At 39.4% G+C, this 21,841-nt stretch overlaps 1 protein-coding gene across 24 annotated transcripts in view; it reads right to left on the bottom strand.

Annotated features, from left to right (window-relative positions):
- Window positions 1-8,147: 8,147 nt before the first annotated feature.
- Window positions 8,148-21,841, bottom strand: part of LOC148518421 (sodium/calcium exchanger 1) — a 369,187-nt gene continuing 355,493 nt past the window's right edge. For all 24 annotated transcript variants that reach the window (XM_088477623.1, XM_088477627.1, XM_088477628.1 and 21 more), the window contains one exon: window positions 8,148-8,592. In XM_088477623.1, the coding sequence (XP_088333749.1) occupies window positions 8,216-8,592 (377 nt within the window). In that variant the 3' untranslated portion in view covers window positions 8,148-8,215. The remainder of the gene's footprint in view (window positions 8,593-21,841) is intronic.

The following is a 21,841-nucleotide window of genomic DNA, read 5'->3' as shown; positions in this document are numbered from 1 at the left end:
CTAATATAAAGACACAGTAGGACAGGGATGGGGAACCTCAGGCCCGGGGGCCGTATAAGGCCCCCGGAATCATTTGGTCTGGCCCTCAGAGCTTTTTTCTGCTAGCCTCATCTGGATAGCATTGTGGACCTAATCCAGACCCGCTCGCGAGCGCTCGCAAGCGGGTCGATGTTGGCCAAGTGCGCATGCGCACGATGGAGGCGGCTCCGTCGTGCGCATGCGCGAGACCCGAATAACGGCGGCCAAGCCGTCGTTATGGGTCTCGCACCAAAGGGGGCGTGCTGTCGATGGTGATTGACAGCACGCTCCCTTTGGTTGGCGTGCCGGGGGCGTGGCTGCCCAGACGGAGGCGTTCCCATGGCCTACCGTCTGGGGCTAGCCCCACTGACATCACTAGTCATGTCAGTGGGAGTGCTCTCGGCTCTGATAGAGCCGAAAGCACTCCAGGGCTTGTGGCAACGAGACCCTACCGCAAGGGTCTCGTCGCAAGCCCGATGGTCACGATGGTCTTGACCATCGCGACCATCTTTTTGGCTGCTTGCTATAGCTGTGGGTGGTGACCCACAGCTATGCGAGCGCCCAGGAGGCCGCTCAAATTCAGAGGCAGTCCTGATTCAGAGCGAGCGCTCTGTCAGAGCGTCTGGCTCTGAATCAGGGCCTGTGCCTATAATGGCACCCTGCAGCCAGAATATATGCAGCAGTGTCCTTAGAATGCTTCAGATGGTCACACTGCTGCCCTTACAGCTCCTCAGGATGCTCCAGGCATTGCTGTAATCACTGGCGATTGTGGCCCCGTCCCCATGTGACATCACACGGAGAGGGCGTGGCCTGCACCGGGCCCGCGAATAATGTTATATATATCAAAATGGCCCTCGGCAGAAAAAAGGTTCCACACCCCTGCAGTAGGACAATGGTTTGAATCAATGTTTCAATGCCTTTACTGCATTTTCCTCAGGGTAATGCAGTAAAGGCATTGAAGTGTTGGATCAAACCGGTGCCCTACTATATCTTTGACATACACTGAGTGTTGCTATGGACCTACAGTATGCTTGCTCGGGCGATTAGTGGAGGGTTATGAGGTGAAGTGCATCTGCCTACAAACAGTGAGTGCCAGATTATTATTTATTGCATATATATATATATATATATATATATATATATACAGCCTTCATTTTGTAAAAAAAAGAGAAACCAAAGTAGAGAGCGCACTTTTCAGGAATCAATGAGATCAATCAGATTACTGCAGGTGGGTTGACATTGGGAGCATGGGACAAAGGCCTGTGTACGTTATCTATACCATTCTAGCATAACATGTCTGACTCAAAGCACAAGATTTGTTTGTTACATGTGTGACTCCTTGTCTCCTCCATCAGTCCATCTAGGATCCTAAGACTGAAGATCAGTAGTCAAAATCATGCACTGAAATCAGGGCCTTTGAGTGATCAATGAGGCCTGGGGAAGCATGGCCAAATCTGGAAGGCATGACCACCTCCCTTCAATAAAAAACAAAACACTCACTGTAAAATATATGCACTACATGGTAAAGTGAGACTTTGCTTTACTAATAAACATGGTAGTCACCTGTGCAAAATGTTAGCCTGCACATGAAGAAAATATCACGATTTGTAAAGTTTATCATACTTAAGTAATTTACAATTTTCTATTTATTTGTATGTATTTAAAACCAAACGCAGATTTGTTAATTATGCTATGTTCCACTGAACTGATTAAAATGCTGGTAATGAAATATATTTTCAATTCATAAAAATATCCTAGGGCTTATTATAATTATTATTTCAAAATTTTTTAGGCAGAATATCAATAACATGGCTTTATAAACACAGCAATCCAAGCTGTCTTCGTAATGCATAATCTAGACTACTTCAAGGGATGTGCTGCAAAACATCTGTCATGTGTAAATAAAGCAATTGTTTTATGCAAAACATATCCTGTATAAAATATATTAATTTGTGCCTTTACCTTAATGTGGCACAATATATACTTATACTGTTTTACATTCAGATTAGCAATTAAATGATGTATTATTAAATACAAGTGCCCCCAATGTAACTCAGAGTTGTAGGAAACACTATTTCAAATCTCAATCTACCTGGCTTGTAATGCTTGCCAATTACATTACATTGCATTCATTTAATTACTATGATTTTTTTCCAGTTTAGCAGTCTGCTGTTTTAGATCAGCTGTCTTGCACCTGAAACAGTGATTGACATGGCTGTGCTATTGAGTTAACAGCGGTTGTACCCCAAATACAAAGAAAATAATGCTATAACCAATAGTACTAGCAACTATGCAAAAATGTTTTATTTTAAATGAAAATAAGAGTACCAATATGAAAAATCATATAATGACTTGCATTTGCAAAAAAAAAAAAAGACATGAAGCAGAAGAACAAAAATAAATGGGAAGTGTTAGTAAAATTCTACAGATTTGGAGATTTCAAGAGCATTATATTGCCATTTCTGTATCAGAAAGTAACATAGTGATCCCATATTTCCTAGGTAGAGCAAGTGCAAACCTGTAGTTTCTAGAAAATAATCATTGAGAATAAAAAACTTCACTATGCTAAGGGTTGCATTTACCATATCTACAAACCAGGCTTTTGTCTGTGGGGGCGCTATCCATAATCAATAAAAAACAATAGTTGCAAGTTGATATATGTTTACTTTTTTTAGTATTTAGCTGAAACATCCATCTATTTGTCCTTGTAAAATAACAAAGGTGATGATGGGACACATAATGATTTTGGGGGTATTCACTAACTACGACTAGGACAGCATTTGTAATTGGTTGAGTAAATTTAACTTTATTTTACATTTTCTTTTGTAATTACTTTCCCTTTTAATGTCCCATAGTATATCTTCTAAAGCATGTTTGATATTAGGTATTAATAGCAGTGCAGCTGTTTATCCTTATTCTTTATCATGTAAGTTAATACTTAATTACCAATAAGACACATTGATATTGTGTATGTTTTGTATTGTTTCTAGACAGAATTTTCAAGATTTTTTGCAACGTGTGATCAGCAAAATTGATGAAGATAAATATGTCTATGGATTATGAAAAATGTTTCTCACAACAATTTCTTTTTTTATTTTTTATTTCTTATAAGCATGAAAGCAAAAAAATTAAATAAAATAAAAGTGCCAATTGACAAAGAAAATAGATAATACATTATATGTACAATATCATATGTCATCAATAAACCTCAGTTTGCTGTTTATAATGTGATGAATGTAATATGAACGTGAACCACAAACAATTATCACAGTATATGTGCTTAATCTTACATTGGTGCACAAAACACACTAGTAAAATATAAAAGGAAAAAAAATAAAAGCTTGAATCCCTTGTATTAACCCTGTACAGCCCAAAGACAAGAAACCCTATGCACTGAGATACGTTTCATTATATTTGTTTTAGTTCCAGAACGTCAAGCAAAGCAATTTAGAATTGACTTGTTTCCCAGTCCTCAAATGCAACTTTTTTTTTTTATTCCTGTTGCTATAATAAGCATGCACTATTAGCAGTGGGCTGTGTGTTCATAATATGAACACAATATTTGCAAGCAAAAAAGTGAAAACCAAAACTATTTTTTTAAAACAACAAAAATGCATAAATAAGTATTTAAATCACTTAAAAGTGTCAAATCATATTTTTTATATAGTTTTAATTTTTCATAGCAGTACATTCACAATATATACCTTACCATAAACTTTCATTTTTCATTATCACATATTTACTCACTTGTTTACTTTTTTTCTCTTTGAATGAAAAGAGACTTGTATAACAAAATACTATGTTAACAACATTTCTGGCAGTATGTATGAAGAAATTAAATTTTTTACACTAATCAGATTTTTATTATTATTATTTTTGAACCACAAGAAAGGGGAAAAAGAAAACTGGTGGCACAGTATTTCAAGCTAGGATACGAAAATCTCTGTCAATAAATAGCAAAACTTTTAACCAGTATGTAATTCAGCCACCTGGATTTTTTATCTTTTACAGGTTTGATGATATATATGCTGGCATAAAAGAAGTTTTAAATCAAAGAAAAAGTGCTGGTGCCGAATAATTATGTTTACTAATTTACATTGAAAATGCATTCTGCTATATTTTAGAATATATTTAAAAAAAATAATAATAATGAAAGAGTTTATGTATAAATACTATTATGGCTGTGGTGACAAAGGGAGTTGAGTGACAAATATCATTAAAGCTTGAGTTTTTACACAAAAATCTTTTTTTTTCTTTAGCATATATCACTCTTAATTAGTTGAGACAATAGTTTAACTGGTTGGCATTGCAGAATTAATTTAAATCAACAAATGAATCTATTAAATTGTAAAGCAATATATTTTACATTAATATAATTTACTTATGAAACAAATTAATATAATTTTTGCAAATTTTAATCTATTTCTCATAAAGTATATTGTCCTTGTTGAAGAAAAAAGAAAAGAAACTCAATTTCTGATTATCTTTGATAACAAAGAAAACTGTTGCCTCTATAAACCCAAGCAATATAGTCTCACAAAACAATATATAGAGAAAATAATGTACAGCATTTTAAATATTTACTTCAAGAATCTAATAGATTGCAGTCAAATATGACAATCAATGTAATTTTGTCGTTTGAGTCTTTTTTTTCTTCTTGTGAATAATACTATAAGGAAGTTTATTTTGTGATACTAATGTTGAATTATTTATTGTATTACCATTTATATAAAAAAATCTCTAAATGACTTGGTATGCCTGGAGAGAGACACATCAATAAATATCTTAAATGTTCATTAAATAATGATGAAATTAACAATGTGTGTGTTCTGTTAACTGTTTAACATGTATGTAGCTTTTACATACAAATATTTTAGGTGATTAAAACAAAATACTGTACACTAGAATGCTTTGGTATTTGTATAACCTGAATTTCCTGAACAAAATTGGAAAGCAAAATGGCACTGCATCACTTTTGTTTTAAAACAAAAATATGAAGTCCATGCCATCATAGGTTTCTTTCAATTTGTGCGCAAAAATCTGTGAGATGTGTAATTAAGTTGATATCAATAGAAATTGAAGTAACATTTGTCCTACAGATGTGTCCACATCTATCGTCCATGCAATACAAGTCGCGTTACACATAACACGTGATTGCCGTGTGACTCAGTAGCCCAGAGAGTCTTTTTATTTCTCTTAAAATACGTCTTATTCGCAAAGCGATGCAAATAGGATGCACAAGCCACTTATATTGAATAAATTGACATGCAGCATGCCTATATTCTGTGTGCGACTATGGTTATATCTGTATGCGAAATGTTACGTTACAGTGTCAGCGGCTGTGATACTGTAACATAGCATTTTGCATATAGATACAGCCGCAGTTGCACACAGAATACGCATTTTAATGGAAAAAGTCGCACATAAAGAAGCTCTGCTTAATGCGCAAGGAGGCTAGATGTATGTGGACACATTTGTATTTGTTATGGAAATTTTTTGCAGTAGTGTAAAAGTTACAATAACAATGGTCTGCATGCACATACAATTGCAAAGTGCCTAGAAATCATACCAGGGGGCAATTAATTGGGAATCTTGAAGAATGTTAGTTTACAAAATAAATTGATCGGTTGTTGTTTTATTTTTCTTGAACAGGCTAGGATTTTAAGTTTTTATGTGCCTGAGAACATATATTGTTTAATTGGTTTAAACTAAAGTAACAGAAAAACAGAAGTCTAGAAGTATTCCTCAGCTAAAATAATCGTAAAGGCATTATTATTGAGACAAAAATTTTACTACTTTTGATCAGTCATTGATAATACATAAAAAGTAAACAAAGCTGTTTACACCTACTTGATAGTAACTATGGGGAGCAGATAAAGCAAGTGTACAATTGATCACATATGTAAATGTCCTCAAGACCAGCATCAGTCTGCTGGTGTAGTAATTTTATAATATTTCAGACATGTAAGCAAGACTGGAATAGGTGTAGTCATAAGAGTTTGCTATTTAGTGTTGTTAATCTGTGTTTATTATCTTTAATGCAAAGTTTCTGTTTAAAGTTTCTATTTAAGGTTTAAATCTGTCATTAGAATGGGTTACATATGCTGAGGAGCACCCAGGTACAGTTTTTATTTGTGGAAAAGTTTTGCATTCAAGCAAGATATCTTGACTTTAGTTGATTTTATATATGTACTGATGTACATGTGTTTTTTCCATTGACATTAGTTTATAAAGCATTGAGCCTTAAAAATAATGCAAAGTGTATTTTGTATTGATATATATTAATGTTCTACAAATTGTTTTGTTTTGTTATTTTGGCATTTTCTCAAATGTTTTTTTTTTACATCTCCCTCAATATACATTATCAAAGACAATATTGGCAACCAGTAAGTAGAATTGATGGTCCATTTTTAAATACTCTGCAACACATATTTGTAAAAATTAAATAATGACAATAGTTAAGCAGCATTTGTAGAGTACCAATATTTAAGAAACCAATGCATGTTAATTTTCATTGTTATAAAATTGCAATGTGGCAGTTGATGAACAATATAATTTAACGCATTGTGACTAATCGAATCAACAATGCACTGTCAATTAAATTCTAAAATTGTTACACATGCAAATATAATAGGAATTAAACATTATGGAAACTTCACATAATAATTTGCATGAAATAATATATGTTTTCATGAACTAAGGCCTCTACTGTTTAGGGGTAAAACCTGCCGGTTTGTTTTGAGAAAACTGAGACCACAGAATATGTAAAATTAGGAGTAAATAAGAAGTACTTTGACAATTCATGAATCCCCTTTAGAAACGCTATAAAAATCCAGTTTTCACTACAAGGCATTACTGCTCTTTGAAAAAATTATAAACGTAAAAAACTGCTTATAATAAGGATAGGTTATATGTCCAATGTATAACCCACTTGTAGCCATCTATAAGCCTTGTTTTTGCTTACTGCAGAAGATTTCAATTCAATGAAATACTTTCTTAATTAATGTTTTTATTTCCTAGGCACATTTTTGGTAATTAAATATTAGCATTTGACCCATATTTCACCATTTAATGGGCAATGAATAAAAGAGAGAGGCTTTACAGTCCTTCGTTAATTTAATATTCTCACACCTTTGTACAGACCTATGCTGAATGTATTGAGGTTGTTTATATTAACCAAATACTAAAATTATTTATTTATTTAAAAAAACCTAAATCTCCCAAAATAATAGCAAGTAAAAAAAATCTCTAAACACAAAAACACATCCATGTCTTTCACTTTCAATCAACATTAGTAAGAGGGTTATCGTTAGGCTATAACATACACCAATACTTTTCATCCATGCACAAGAGTACACATAGAACAAAGACATTCCAAATCATGACCATGGTTATGGATGGGAAGTGCCCAGATTCACCTACACTGAAAGCTCTGGAGGTGGTCTTAACTAAGACAGACAATGTGTCTAGACAAGAATGGGGCTCTGTATACAGTTCAGTGATGAAGTTATGTAGGCAATGAACAAACAGGAGACACTCAATGTAGTTTGGTGACTTAGAACGGGGAGAAACACATGCTAATTACAATGCAACAGTTAGTTGGAGAAGAGAAGGCTACTTTTTTGATTGCTTTAATGTATCCGTTTCTTATCCACAATGAATTTAATAGAACATGGCAAAGTGAACCATCCTGGAGTTACAATGAAGAATACTATTTTGAACCCTTGAGTGTCTTCCTGGCAAACTACTCCACCATTCACCACTTGGGCCAATACGTTTTTGGACTTCTAATGTCTGAAACTCGGTTACATTTCTTTTCCAGGCACTCACCCTTCTCACTCCCCAACAACAACAAAAAATAGTTACTAGTAATTCCGGCATCTTTACATTTTAACAAAAAAAGGCCCAAGTAGCATTCAGATTAGTCATTTCAAAAATAAAAGTAGTCAAACATTTATAGTACACTGTTTAGGTACAGTTGCAAAGATGTCCCTGCATCCATGCCTAGTTCAACATGATGCCCCCCCCCCCCCCCCGGGTAAGAAACCTTAAATTCTTGTTCCTACCCATTAAAAGGAATGCTTCTACAGTTGCATCCCATCAGCAGGTAAGTGGAAATGGCAATGTCTTTTTTTTCCTCTGTTCATTCTACATATATTTATATATATTTATATATTTACTATGTTGGAGTGTTTCTTTAGAAGCCTGGTATGTGGCAGTAGGCTTCCAGAGATGAGAAGAAAATGTACAAGAGCCACAGGAGGGTAAAGAGGGCTGTTGTAAGAAGTTTGGCAGTCCGTGGGCCACCCAGCTCACCACCGATCTCAGGTCGCCGTCTGTAGAGAAGGACACCAACGCTTATGAATGCAAATATGGTGAAAAGAGTGACGGAAAAAGCCAGTGTGCCAGGTTCAACTCTAAACACCTCTCCACGGGCTGTATGGTAAATTGCAGCAATGGACCAAGCTACGCCAATCCCCAGAAAAACATTCACAGCGTTGCTACCAGTGACATTACCTATGGAGGCATCAGCATATTGATCTTGGATAGCTGCCACTTTACTTGCAAATGTATCTGTGGAGACATAAAAGGAAGCTCATTAAACAACTTGGAGAAACATCCCACAATGAACAAATCATGCCAACAGCTTAATATAGAGCCGAATATTACTATGCACATACTGTACCTGAAGTACATATGATACGGAGTACTACATTTTAAGTAGGGATGTGCAGGCTCGGTTCTACTCGGTTCCGTTCGGTTTTTTTTACCGAATCTTATTGGGTTTCAGCTGTCACGAGTTTTGGATAGCCAATAAGATTCGGTAAAAAAAAAACCGAACGGAACCGAGTAGAACCGAGCCTGCACATCCCTAATTTTAAGCTATCGAAATTAACCATAATATTAATTTAAAAGGAAGTACTTACAAGTACAGTTTTCTGGCAATATATAGGCTATAGTGTGTCTAAGCCAATTGTAAAATCTACGTTTGAATACAAATCAAGAGACATCTGATGTTCAATTTATAGAAGACATCTGTTTATGTAGTTACTGCATCTCTAAAGGTAATAGACTATATTATCATCTTTCCCGACCAAGGACCACTCTTCTTGATCCCTCTCCCTGTCCGTTGGCAATACTTGCCTTTCATCTGTTCTCTAATTCCGATGTCTAGTTGTCATCCTTGAAACTGCCCTCTTTCTCTCTCCATACTGAGTCCCTTTTCCAATTCTGTCATTTCCAGGATCAGGCCCTTTTTTTTAGGATCAGATCACTAAAACTCTCATCCATGCCCTTATCATCTCCTGCCTAGATTACTGTAATCTACACCTCACTGTCCTTCCTATCTCTCATGTAGCTGCACTTCAGACTCACCTTAAATCTGCTGCCCAGTACATATTTTTTGCTTGTTGCTCACTACACTGACTCTCTGTTCCAGTCAAGTTCAAACTCCTCTCACTCACCTCCCAAAACCTGTCTCAAGGTTTTTTCCCATCTTCTGTTTTACTACAATCCTCTGGAATACCCTTCATCACTCTACCAAACACTCTGCCAGCCCCCCATGCCATCAAAACTCATCTCTTCACATAAGCCTACCACCCCTCCTTCTAACGCTCCAGTCTCTGCGATACCCAACTGTGTCCTCCCCTCCTTTTATGAGTCTATGTTTAGACCCTCTACAAACCTGGAGGTGGCGTTATCCAGGGTCTCCCCCGGTTACCGGGCTCCCACTCTGCTCTAACGGGGAGAGCAGAGCCGGGAGCCGGTACCAGTAATCAGCTATGTGGTCTAAGCAGATCGCAAGCTGATTGCTGTACAAAAAAGAAAAAAAAAATTAAACATTTTTTTTTTACTTACCTGAATCCAGGGACCGGTGATCGGGCCTCCGGTGATGGCTCCTCTCCGGTCAGCTGGTCTCCCATAGTACACTGGGGCCCGGTCATCAGGTGATCGGGTCCCAGTGTAGTATGGGAGATCACCTGATCGGGAAGCCCGGAGAAGATCACCGGAGGCCAGGAGGATGCAGGTAAGTATAATGAAGGGAGGGGGGGTCGTGGGGGTCCACGATCGCGGGAGGCGGGGCTTAGCTCCGGGGGGCGGGGTTTAGCGTCGGTGGGGGGTAGTAGCGGTGGTCGGTCGGCGCATGCGTGGGCTCTTAGTCGCTGTATTTTTTCCGAAAATACCGTGACTAGAGTGCGGATGGGATCCGCAGGGACAGAGCTTTATCGCAAGCTCTGTCCCTGCAAGGGATTTATAGTAAATCCCTGTGATATTGCATGAATTCGCAATGCGAATTCACTCAGTAATATCACACTACAATCTGCATTCAATATGCGGATTGTAGTAAATAGAGCCCATAGGCAGGTACAAGTGTCGATGGTGCACACAGCTGGGCGCCAATGGACGAGTCTCTTGAATCACCGGCTGTGTTACACTGTGCAGCATTGCTTAAAAGTGGTTGTTTCAGTGCTTGCACATTCAGGTGCACGCTAGTACACGAGGGGAGGGCCGAAAGTATCATTTGCATATTATCGCTGCTGCGGCACCGGTAAAAGATGAAGCCGCGGCGATAGCTTGCACCTCAGAATCAGGCCCAACTGTATATCTCTTCTTCCCAATTGTCTATAAAATAAACTTATGTTTTATACAATGAGAGTGCACTGTATTATTGTTATATAACACACTCTCAGTACATACTGTATGTTTCAGTTGCATTTTCAACAAAACTTCAAAAGCAAATAGGAGTTTGCTTTGTTCTTTTCCCAACCCAGTCACAGACTTCCCTACAGGTTATCTTTATGATGTGTGAAAAGGCAAAGCATATAATTGTGCTGTATATTCATGTCTACTGTACGTCAGAAATCACGCAGCTTTCCATGGCACAACCAGACTAAGTATGTAATTTCTTTGGGTTGGGCTCATCTGCTGTTTTGCCTCATTTAGTACACTCTCCGGCCACTGTATTTTCCACTTATTTGCTCTAAATTGAATCCATAATGAAATAAACGCTTATGATAAAAACAGCCGCTTTACAAGTTTAGTCCCGTTGTCGTCCATCAAGGCTACAGAAAAATGAACCTTTCATTTGCTTTATACATTTTCCCTGAATTATCATCACTTGTATTGTACTCTTATGCATGTACTCTTATGAATATGCAGTGTACTCTTATGCATGTACTCTTATGAATATGTATTGTACTCTTATGCATGTACTCTTATGAATATGTACAGGCGGAAAAGTTTCTCCAATAAATGGCAGGCGGAAAAAAGTGCAAAATCTCCATTTCGGTGTGCAAATGTGGGGAATTGATTCAGAACCCTTTGGACTTCCCCCCCAAAGGACAAATCAGCAAAAAAAGAAAAAAATTTACCTCAGAACACCCCAAAAAAGACATGTCATATTTGGGGCGAAAAATAAAAAAGTGAGGGGACAAGGATAAAAAGTAGCGAAATAGGTTTCTTGGGGGGCTGTATGAATGGGGCAGGTGTTTTTAGGATTGCAGGTGCATGCAGCAGGCGAATTTTTCAAAGTTTTAAAAGTGTACTTTAGAGACACAAAAATATGCTAGCACCCATTTTCAAGTACCTCAAATTTGACTGGACTATTTATTTTCCTCAAAAATACTTTTTTCTATAATTCTTCACCACTTTTACAAATATGCTTCTAGAAAGCTTTTAACACAACTTAAGGACGCAAATGACTTTTATTAGGGCTAATAGTACACGTCTGTAATGATTTCCAGTGTCAGTGTGTCTTATTTTGTACAGACTGAATCCTCCAATCTATTCAGTACTTTCCGCCTGTTATGCATTCGCCTATTTGCGTTTTCACCTGTTCTGTAATTGAATAGGGCAAATCGCGGGAACGCACATGCCTCGAATTCGCATCTCAAACAGGCGAATGCAGCGGAAAGTGCAATAGGCGAAATGTATCTGACTTTTCGCCTCTAATTGAATATGGGCTATGTCTTATTACATGCACCCAAAGAACAAAAGGAAAAGCAGCCACAACTACAATTTTCCGCACTGCACGTGTCTGAGGCAAACACACATCTCTGCGTATCTTCACGCTTTTCTGAGCCACCTCTTCACTTTCCACTAAATGGGTGTAGCTGGGTGCTTGCATGTATGATACAGAAAGTGTGCAATGGGCAGGAGATGGAATTGTGGGCAATATAGCAGAAAGCATACATGGGGATCTGGTTGATTTCAGACGGATCTTTTGCACCAAGTTGATAGTGATGACGGCTGTTTTTAGGACTCAGTTCTACTAAGAAGCCCAAAGTGACCTGAGCCAGGACTCGGTTCAACTTGGAACCCCAAAGTTCGGGTGTGTTGGTTTACAGCAAAACCAAACTGCCCATTTTCTAATTTGCATGCTACTCTGAATCAGACCCAGTGTGAGCAATACAGACCCTGGTGTTTAAAACTTCAAATACCACAATCTAAGTATATTATTTGTAACCATATTACATCAATAATTACCCCTAATATTACACTAATACCCTCACATACACATGAACTACAAAAACAGTATAAAGCAACACAGCCAGAACTCAGCGATTGCCATACAGTAAACAGACTATCCAGCGACCGCCATACAGTACTCACAGCATTGCAATGACCGTCATGCAGTACAGAGTCTCCAGTGATCGCCATACAGTACACACAGCATTGCAGTGACCGTCATCTAGTAGTCTCCAGTGATCACCATACAGTACACACAGCATTGCAGTGACCGTCATCCAGTGCAGAGTCTCCAGTGATCGCCATAGAGTACATACAGCATTGCAGTGACCGTCATCTAGTAGAGTCTCCAGTAACCGACATACAGTACACACAGCATTGCAGTGACCTTCATCTAGTAGTCTCCAGTGACGACATACAGTACACACAGCATTGCAGTGACCATCATGCAGTACAGAGTCTCCAGTGGTCGCCATACAGTACACACAGCATTGCAGTGACCGTCATCTAGTATAGGGTCTCCAGTGATCGCCATACAGTACACACAGCATTGCAGTAACCGTCATCTAGTACAGAGTATCCAGTGATTGTCATACAGTACACACAGTATTGCAGTGACCGTCATCTAGTACAAAGTATCCAGTGATCGTCATACAGTACACACAGTATTGCAGTGACCGTCATCTAGTACAAAGTATCCAGTGATCGTCATACAGTACACACAGCATTGCAGTGACCGTCATCTAGTACAAAGTATCCAGTGATCGTCATACAGTACACACAGCATTGCAGTAACCGTCATCTAGTACACAGTATCCAGTGATCATCATACAGTACACACAGCATTACAGTGACCGTCATCTAGTACAGAGTCTCCAGTGATCGCCATACAGTACACACAGCATTGCAGTGGTCGCCATACAATGCAGAGAGAATTTTTGTGATCGTATACAATACAAAACAAATTTTTGTGACCGCCACACAGAGAGCATTTTTAGACTGCCATTAATAACATGTTAAATAGCGATCTGTGCCGGCCCTTCATTACGTCACGCCTGTGGGGGGAGGAGGTGGTTGCAGCAGCACCAGTAAGTGCAACACTGATTGAAGTGTCCTGAGGATCCTCTAATCAGCTGTATAGACTGCAAGGTGCCTGCCAGGTGCACCTAAAGAAGTGATCCTGCTTGGCTGGCTGTTTTTCACCAGAAAATGTATTTTTGTCGCAATATCATGTAACTAAGATGCACCACGAGACTGCACTGATTAATTTGATATGCAACACTAGTTTGTCTGTGTACGACTGAATCTGTATACGAAGCACAACGGAACTTGGTGTAGAAAAAAGCAGCGTCCGCTGCATAGTAGCACTTCGTATACAGATTCAGATATACAAGTGTCGCATATTGAATTAATCAGAGCAGCATTGCGACTGAGATGCATTTGTGGGCTACAGCACCAGTGTATGAGAACACATCTGTATGGAGAACATATTTGTGACCGCCATACAAAACAGAGAGGATTTTATTGGCTGCAGCACAAATCCTCCCCTCATCACTAATTCACCCCTCCTCAAAATCATTAACTTATTCAGAAACATTGTAACAAGCCATTCAACATAATTAGCTCCTTAAATCATTAACTCTCTCATGCTAATCACTAATTACTCCCTTATTACCTCACTCAGTCTAATAAGAACAAAAACTTCACCTTAATTAACCCCAATAAAAGCATTAAACCCTTCATTTTAATTCTATTAAAAACTTAACCCATTAACCCCTTTACCCTCATATTAAAACCCATTCTTTATACTTACTACACATTAACCCTCCTATTCCCTTCCCCCAGTGTCACGTTCTCAGACCTGCACCCAGCACAAAAAACATACTAGGCCACCTCAGATGGCCCTCCACTGACTGGTGCCCTGGGGCGTTTTGAGGAATTAGCAGGCCTGTTTGCAAAGCCCATTGGAGGCATCCCCGTCTCCACCTACAAAAACCAGCATCTCCTATTGTCAACAGCACCCCCTGTCCTGTCACCAGAACCCCAATCCTCTCTCCAGCACCCCACTTTTTTCGCCAGTATCTCCTCTCACCAGTCCACTCATCCTCCCACCAGAGCACCATTCTTCTCACAAGAACCCCCTCCTGTCACCAGCACACACATTTTTCCTATCAACACAATCCCTCCTCCCCTCACCAGCACCTCATTCTCACCAGCACCCCCTCCTCTCACCAGTATCTGATAGCGTAGTTTTTTAAAAAAATTCAGCAATGGGAACTACTCCTGCCCCCTTCACTGGTGGTGGATGGGCATATAAGAGGCATGAAATGAGGTCTGATGGCATGTGTGAATGTGTGGGGCATGTGGGGATGTATTTTGGGCTTGTAAGGAGCATGCTGGGAGGTCTGATGGCATGTGGGGAGGTCAGGGAGTCATGTGGGGATGACACATGGGCATGCAGAAAGGCCTGAGACATATTTTAGCCAAAATATTAAACTGGTTTATGTGAGGATAATGTATTAAAAACTGTACTAGATACATATATATATATATATATATATATATATATATATATATATGATAGATACGTATGTGTTTTATTTGTGTATTTTTGCGAGAATCTTTTAAATAAATATTTTGTAAAGCTAATAGGAACAAATCTACATTGAAAGAATACAAAGTGGGGAATTCAATTCAGTGCGATGGAGAATAGCCGCGGGAGGGAGTTTCCGCAGCTATTTAATACACCGCGCTGTTTGGGCGGCTAAAAGATTTCTTCTCTCACCCCCCCTGGGGATGCAAGGAGAAATCCGACCAAAGTGCCGGGCGTGCAGCTGTTTGCCGGGTTGGCGCAGCGCTAACAGCCACCCGCCCGGCACTTTATTTGGAGAATGCCAGTTACCGCGTCTTAACACCACAAGTTGCGAGAACCGGCATTCTCTAACTTACCTGCTTCCCAACAAGGCACACAGCGCATTGAATTGAATAGCTGCGGGAGCTCCCTCCCACGGCTATTCACCATCGCGCTGAATTGAATTCCCCCTAAAGAATACTAAAGGTGTAGACTAAGCACAAAGTGTGAATTATATAAATATAGCTGGAATCATAGAAATTGGAAGGTCACGATGTGATGCAGGTCTGGTGTGACATGTAAGGAAGCAGTAATGCATTCCATATGCTATACTGACCAGACTGAGTTAATAGTAGCAGAGACAGAGGGAGGTGATGACTCTTCCCAATGCAAGGTGATTTGACATTTGCCAGGGGTAGCAAGGAAGACAGAGGGGAGTCAGGGATCTGAGTCCAATGAGATCATGAATGTTTTCCAGTAAAGTTGCATATACAGTATAAGGCAATTCCACTATACATATGCATCCACAAACACCTATCCTCAAATCACGCCAAATAGCCCCATTTGGTGCGCCAAGGACTTTGCGACCAGACGTGTCATACAACTTTTTCTTAAAATATGCAATTTAATCCATTTTGTGGAAGGTAACAGAGAGTGGCGGCAACAACGGGGTTGTTTTTAGAGTTCAGAAAACATCTGGGGGTATATTTAAGTCCAATATCTCCCATTTATCTGTGTCAGTTTTATAATTAGAAAGGGAACTATTGATCTGTATTTTTCAAAAAAGATTGTGGTACCACAGTTGTGTGTCTTGTGTTAAAATAATAGCAGCATAAAGCATGAGTTTGTGGTCTGAAGGCCCAAATGAGATACCAGAGAGGTATCCGGCTTGAGTTGAATTTGTAAAGTCAAAGGTTACATTAAGGAAGCAAAGAGAAGGGGAGAGAGAGAGGGTAGCACTGCCTAATATTAAATTAACTAGCTGAGATGCCATTCACCAAAACAGAGGCAGTTGGATTTATTAAGCTTCCCCAAATACCATGTCCCACAGGGCCTGGCCATGCAGTCAAAAGCCGTCTTAATGTTGAGGGCCACCACCAGAGTTGGCAAACCTCTTGTCTGAGCAATATGTATGAGATTGATTAACCTCTGAGTATTGTTATCAGGTTGTCTAATGGGGATGAAGCTGATTTGGCCGGGTGTACTAAAGATGCCATGGCCGATCCCAGTCTCATAGCTAGAATCTTAGCCTAGAGCTTCAGGTCTACATTCAAGAGTGACGTTAGCCTATAGCTTCCCAGGTCTGTCAGGTATAGGGACAGCTACTATGTTGGCTCTAATCAAGCTGGTTACTCCTAAGCAATGATTTAAACATACTGTGAAGCATTGGGTTCAGCACCTGTGCAATTTCTTATAGTAAAGAAACATGAAACCGTCAAACTGAGGTGCTGTCAACATCCAAAGTTGTTTAATCACTGTCAGGAGATGTTCTTATATAGGAATGCTATTTAGGCTGTTGATAGCTGAAGAAGGTAACAGATTTTAAAGTATGGCATTGTCTAATTGCTGTGGGTCAGCCTGATTGGGTGGGTGGTTACAGTATATAGAGATTTATAATTATCTCTGAAGAGGCGGTATATTTTTCATACAGCATGTTTGTGTTTTAGACCTCTAGAACTCTTTGAAGCTATATAATCTTTTCTCTCTGTTATAATCCTTATCTATGAGCCTTTTGTTTCCACCAGCCTCAGGGACTGGTTTTCTACAAAGAATTTCAAAAGAACTGAAAGGTTTTTATTTCCATCTGCTAATTAATCTCCATATTTCCAAGAAAAATAATTGGAGCTAAGAAAGCTTGGGATAGCTGTGATATGGCATCAAAATCTATGGCCCCTATCACTTATCTGCTTATTGCAGCGATAGAAACTCAGTTATCATCATAATTTACCAAGAAAATATTGTCGGAGCAGCTGAGTGATACTCTTACTGCTCCACCAGGGCACACTTGCTGCATCATACATGAGCACTGGAAATTTTCACTGTTTCATATATATTTGCCAGTATCCTGTCAGTAAGGAAAGAACACACAGCAGTACATTAAGCACATACATAAAAAGCTTTCATTCTTTTAAAATGTGCAATAACTTTATATTTAATGGCCCTGCCAAATTAGACATTTCTCTCATAAATTTCCTATAAGCACCTCTTTGCTTGGTCCTAACCTGCCTTGGATTTCTACACTTTGCTACTACAACTCTCACACGCAGCATAATAATTATTTTAAATGTTTATGACATCAACACACACACATTAAGTCAAAACAAAATGGCTGACATTGGCCAGCACTAAGTATATGTGAAGGCTGGGCCAACTCATAGTAGACAACTGAAAAACGTTGTCACGCATGTTTAAAGTGCTATGATAAATAAAATAAATATACAGAAATATTATATATAAGAGAACACGTCATCTTACAACAATAGCAGGCAAAGTGGCTGTAGTTATGGGCAGTCATTGAAGCCCGAGATACTACCTTATTTTATTGTGAATTCTGTCCAGCTAATGCAATGGTCTGTGCGTCTGCAAGTGGAAAGCTGTGCCACCCACTGATTAGTATTGTCCACATGTTATGTGCAAGAGACAGAAACAGGCTTCCCCTCCCTGTACGCACAACTCAGAATCACACTGAGCTTCTCATACACGCCCATGTCATTCCCGCAGTCAGGGCGGGTACATGCAATTGCAAATCCTGAGGCTGTTATTCTTGTCGAAGCTGGATTAGTGGCTGAGACGGAATCAGCGTAAAAATTAGCGTGCGTGATGCCATCTTGCGAATGGCAAATAGACTCCATTTTAGAAACAAGAATCTGCAAGACGCCATTTTGCGAATGACCGCCCAGCGCCATTTTAGCTAAACTCACACTTAAGTACATATGGCGATGCTACAATTAGCATCATGCTATCGCATATTTTACCATACCTCATACGCACATTAATACACACAGTTGCGCTGTTAATGTCGCACATTGGTGAATACATAATAGCCTACATGCAAACACTGTTCAGTAGCTGCATGCGTGCGCAATCACATAGCGAACTAGCGTCTTTTCTCATATCCCTAATTCTTACATAATGCACACTTACACAAAAGGTTCCATAGCTATAAAGTAAAAGATCCAAGTTTTATTTATTTATTACAAATGTTGTGAAATAAAGACTAGTTGGTATCTAAGGTTTAATACATGATAAGTAAGCCGTGTTTGATATTATACTGATCCGCACTTTATCCACAGCTTTCCGGTATCATCGGTGTGAAGATCGGAACATGCGTTCGCAACTTATGGACCATAAAGACATAAAGAACCAAAAATGTACTTTGTAACACCAACAGTCTAGATTTGCATGAGGCAGGAAAACGAAGGCAACTAGCTGTTGGAGGCTGGACTGTGGCCATTTGAATCAACCTGTTAAGTGCCTTGTAACGAACGCACCGTGAAGGAGAGCCAATGGAATCGCAACAAGACCTCTCTTTTGTCCAGCTTATTATTGGGGGGGTATAAATATGTGTGCTCTGACCCTGGGTTTTTAGTCTATTCTGCTGATTGCTGATTGACGGAGGTCTCTTGCTGATGCCGGAATCTGGTCCCAGAGCGCTTGCGTAGGTATAACTGTATCTTGGGTCTGTATAATTTCTTTGCGCTAAATTGTACTTAGATCACAGCGTGTATTACCTGTACTCTGGTTGAATAATACTTTGTGCTTTGGAAACATGTTCAAGGTCTAAAGTCTTTATTTTACTGTATGACTGCATACGCAAATAGCGTAAATCTTAGAGGTTATAGGCAGGTTTAGAAGGTATAGGTAGGAAGGTATATTGTCAGTATCCTTATTCTATAAAACAGTATTTTTCATTGTTTTTACTAATGATCTTACTAAACATTTCCTAAATAACCCTTCAACCGTCTCCATCTGTGTCTTGCTGGTAACCTCTCGGAAGGGGTTGCACTCTTTTGTGTAGCCCTCCTTCTAGGCGAGCTAGGCCTGCGTTGAGAACAGGGTAGCCTTACACTCGTGGAGGCGACCTAGGCTGTTTAACGTCAGTTGAAAAATTGGGCAAGGAAGCATGCTACCCATTTTTTAATTATTTAGTTTTTAATATTTTTTTTATTACACACTGCACTGTGCATGGGAAATAGTGATTTCAGAAAACACTACTGACAATGAAATGTGTACAATTTTGGGGCCTAAAGTGAAACAAGGCAACATTTTGTAGAACTATAATTAAAATGTAAATCATCTCTATTTCAACGTGACTCCCCCTAAACCGAATCCACCATTACTGTTACTGTTAGCTACGTATTGTGTTAAAACATGCCTGTCTACCCTACCGATTCCTGCGGGAGACTCCCGGATGAAGGCACAGTCTCCCGATGCCCCGGAAACTAAATTAAAACCTGTGTATTCCTCTGCTGTCGGGAAGAACCTGCTGTAGAGCACCTTCTCTAGCTGCAGTCGCTGCCGGCGACCACCAAGGAGAGAGCATATGAAAGAAAGGTATCCGGAATTATAGAGCTTCGGGAACATGGCCGCCAACCTTCTGCAGTGAGGATAGTATTTACCCTCTCCTCTAGTTATCCCTACTCTCTGCTGCTGCTCGACACAAGGCTATAACAGATGCTGTGTGGCTGTGTTACAGGTATAGAATAGTAAAGTGTTACTGTACTGTTGTGTGTCTGGCACTATGTATGTGGGGGTGCACGGTGGTACTGTATGGGTATTGGAGCTGTATGCTGGGCACTGTGAGTTTGTGGGTATAGGGGGTGTATGTTGATCACTGTATGGGCATGGGGGGAGTATGATGGGCATTGTGTCAGTGTGGGTATGAGGTGTGCATGCTGTGCACTGTATGGGTATGGGGTGTGCATGCTGGGCACTGTATGGGTGTGTATGCTGGGCACTGTATGGTACATGTGGGAGTATAGACTGGGCACTGTGTTGGTATGGGGTGTATATGCTGGGCACTGTGTGAGTGTGTGGGTATGAAGGGGGTGTATGCTGGGCACTGTGTTGGTATGAGAGGGTACATGGTGATTACTGTATGGGTATGGGCAGTGTGTAAGTATGGGGGGGTGTATACAGAACATTATGGGTATAGGAGTGTTTGCTAAGCACTGTATGGGTATGGGGGTTGTGCATCTTCTGGGCAATGTGTGGGTATGAGGGGGTATATGCTACACACTGTGTGGGTAAGGGACATACTTGTCTATCCTCCTGCACCCTGTGGGAGGCTCCTGGTTCAGTGCAGGACACACCCTGAGTGGCAATAGATATGCCCACAGGTGGAGTTAGACACGCCCTTTGAGCAGAGCATGACACATCCCTTTAACAGCGTGCCGCGTTCTGCATTCTATTACCAAATATAATCTCCCTGAAACTAGTTTTCAAAAGTAGGCAAGTATGTGTTAAAGTTGTAATGCTCATTTAGCTGCTGAGGTGGAAAATATTGTGACCCATGTTTCAGACATTGGCGGTTTCATAAAGAAGTTTTGTTTTTATGTGTGAAAAGCGTTTTGGAAGCTTGATCAAAGATAACAGTAATACTAATAAAAAAAACATTGAGGCACACTTTTAATGTCTTGTATCAAATTTTACAGTATGCCTTAAGAGATCATTCAATTCCTTTTTGTCCACATAAATGACTTAGTTTAAATGCACTGTATATAGCCAACATCTTACTTTGTAATAGTTTTTGAGGTATTAAATAATGAGTTGAATAAGCAGCACTGTTTACCTAGTAATCCCAGGCCTTATTTATTGGAGTTTTAACTGGTGAGCAGATAAATACCTTTCCCATATTTGCACAGACTTACAGACAGCAGACTCTCGGCTTAATCTCGTAAATTTCAGCTTCAGATGTCAAAGCTATTTGAATGAGGTGTTGGCCCAATTTCCTAGTGCATAACATATGCTCTGTGATTGCTGATAGTTATATACTATCTCTGAAAGATAATTAACTCATTGGGGATCCAACCGGCTTAAATGCTAGCAGATTTTCCGTTTTGGCCTTAAAACGTCATTAAAGTGTTTCCCATGGCTTGCTACTCCTTAACAGACTTGAGAGCTTGAAGCGTAGAATATAAAGATGCCTCATAGATATTAGTATTTCCTGGCTGCCTCAAATTTAAACTGCCAACCTATTAGGTCATGCTGGCGGCTGTCACGTTTGAACACAAACCACCCAATTTGTTATTTCCAGTAAAACATTTCAACTGTTATATGAAAGCAGTTATAATCTGTGCAACGCAACTTTACAATTAGTAGTTTATAGGGTTATGTGGTGCCAACGAACAGCTGAAAAGTTCTAATCGAATATTAATCTGACTTGTAGACAAGGGAGTTAATAAATGTTAATTACTAAAAGAATGGTATATTTATATAATTTGCTCAATTTCTGCTACCAATATAGCCGTAAACAAATGCCTGAATATGATATTGTTGATCTAA

This window comes from Taudactylus pleione, unplaced genomic scaffold (genome assembly GCF_031769625.1).
Source record: "Taudactylus pleione unplaced genomic scaffold, aTauple2 ptg000201l, whole genome shotgun sequence".
Lineage (NCBI taxonomy): Eukaryota > Metazoa > Chordata > Amphibia > Anura > Myobatrachidae > Taudactylus > Taudactylus pleione.
The sequence above is the reverse complement of the archived record's forward strand: the minus strand, read 5'-3'. Positions and strand labels throughout refer to the sequence as shown.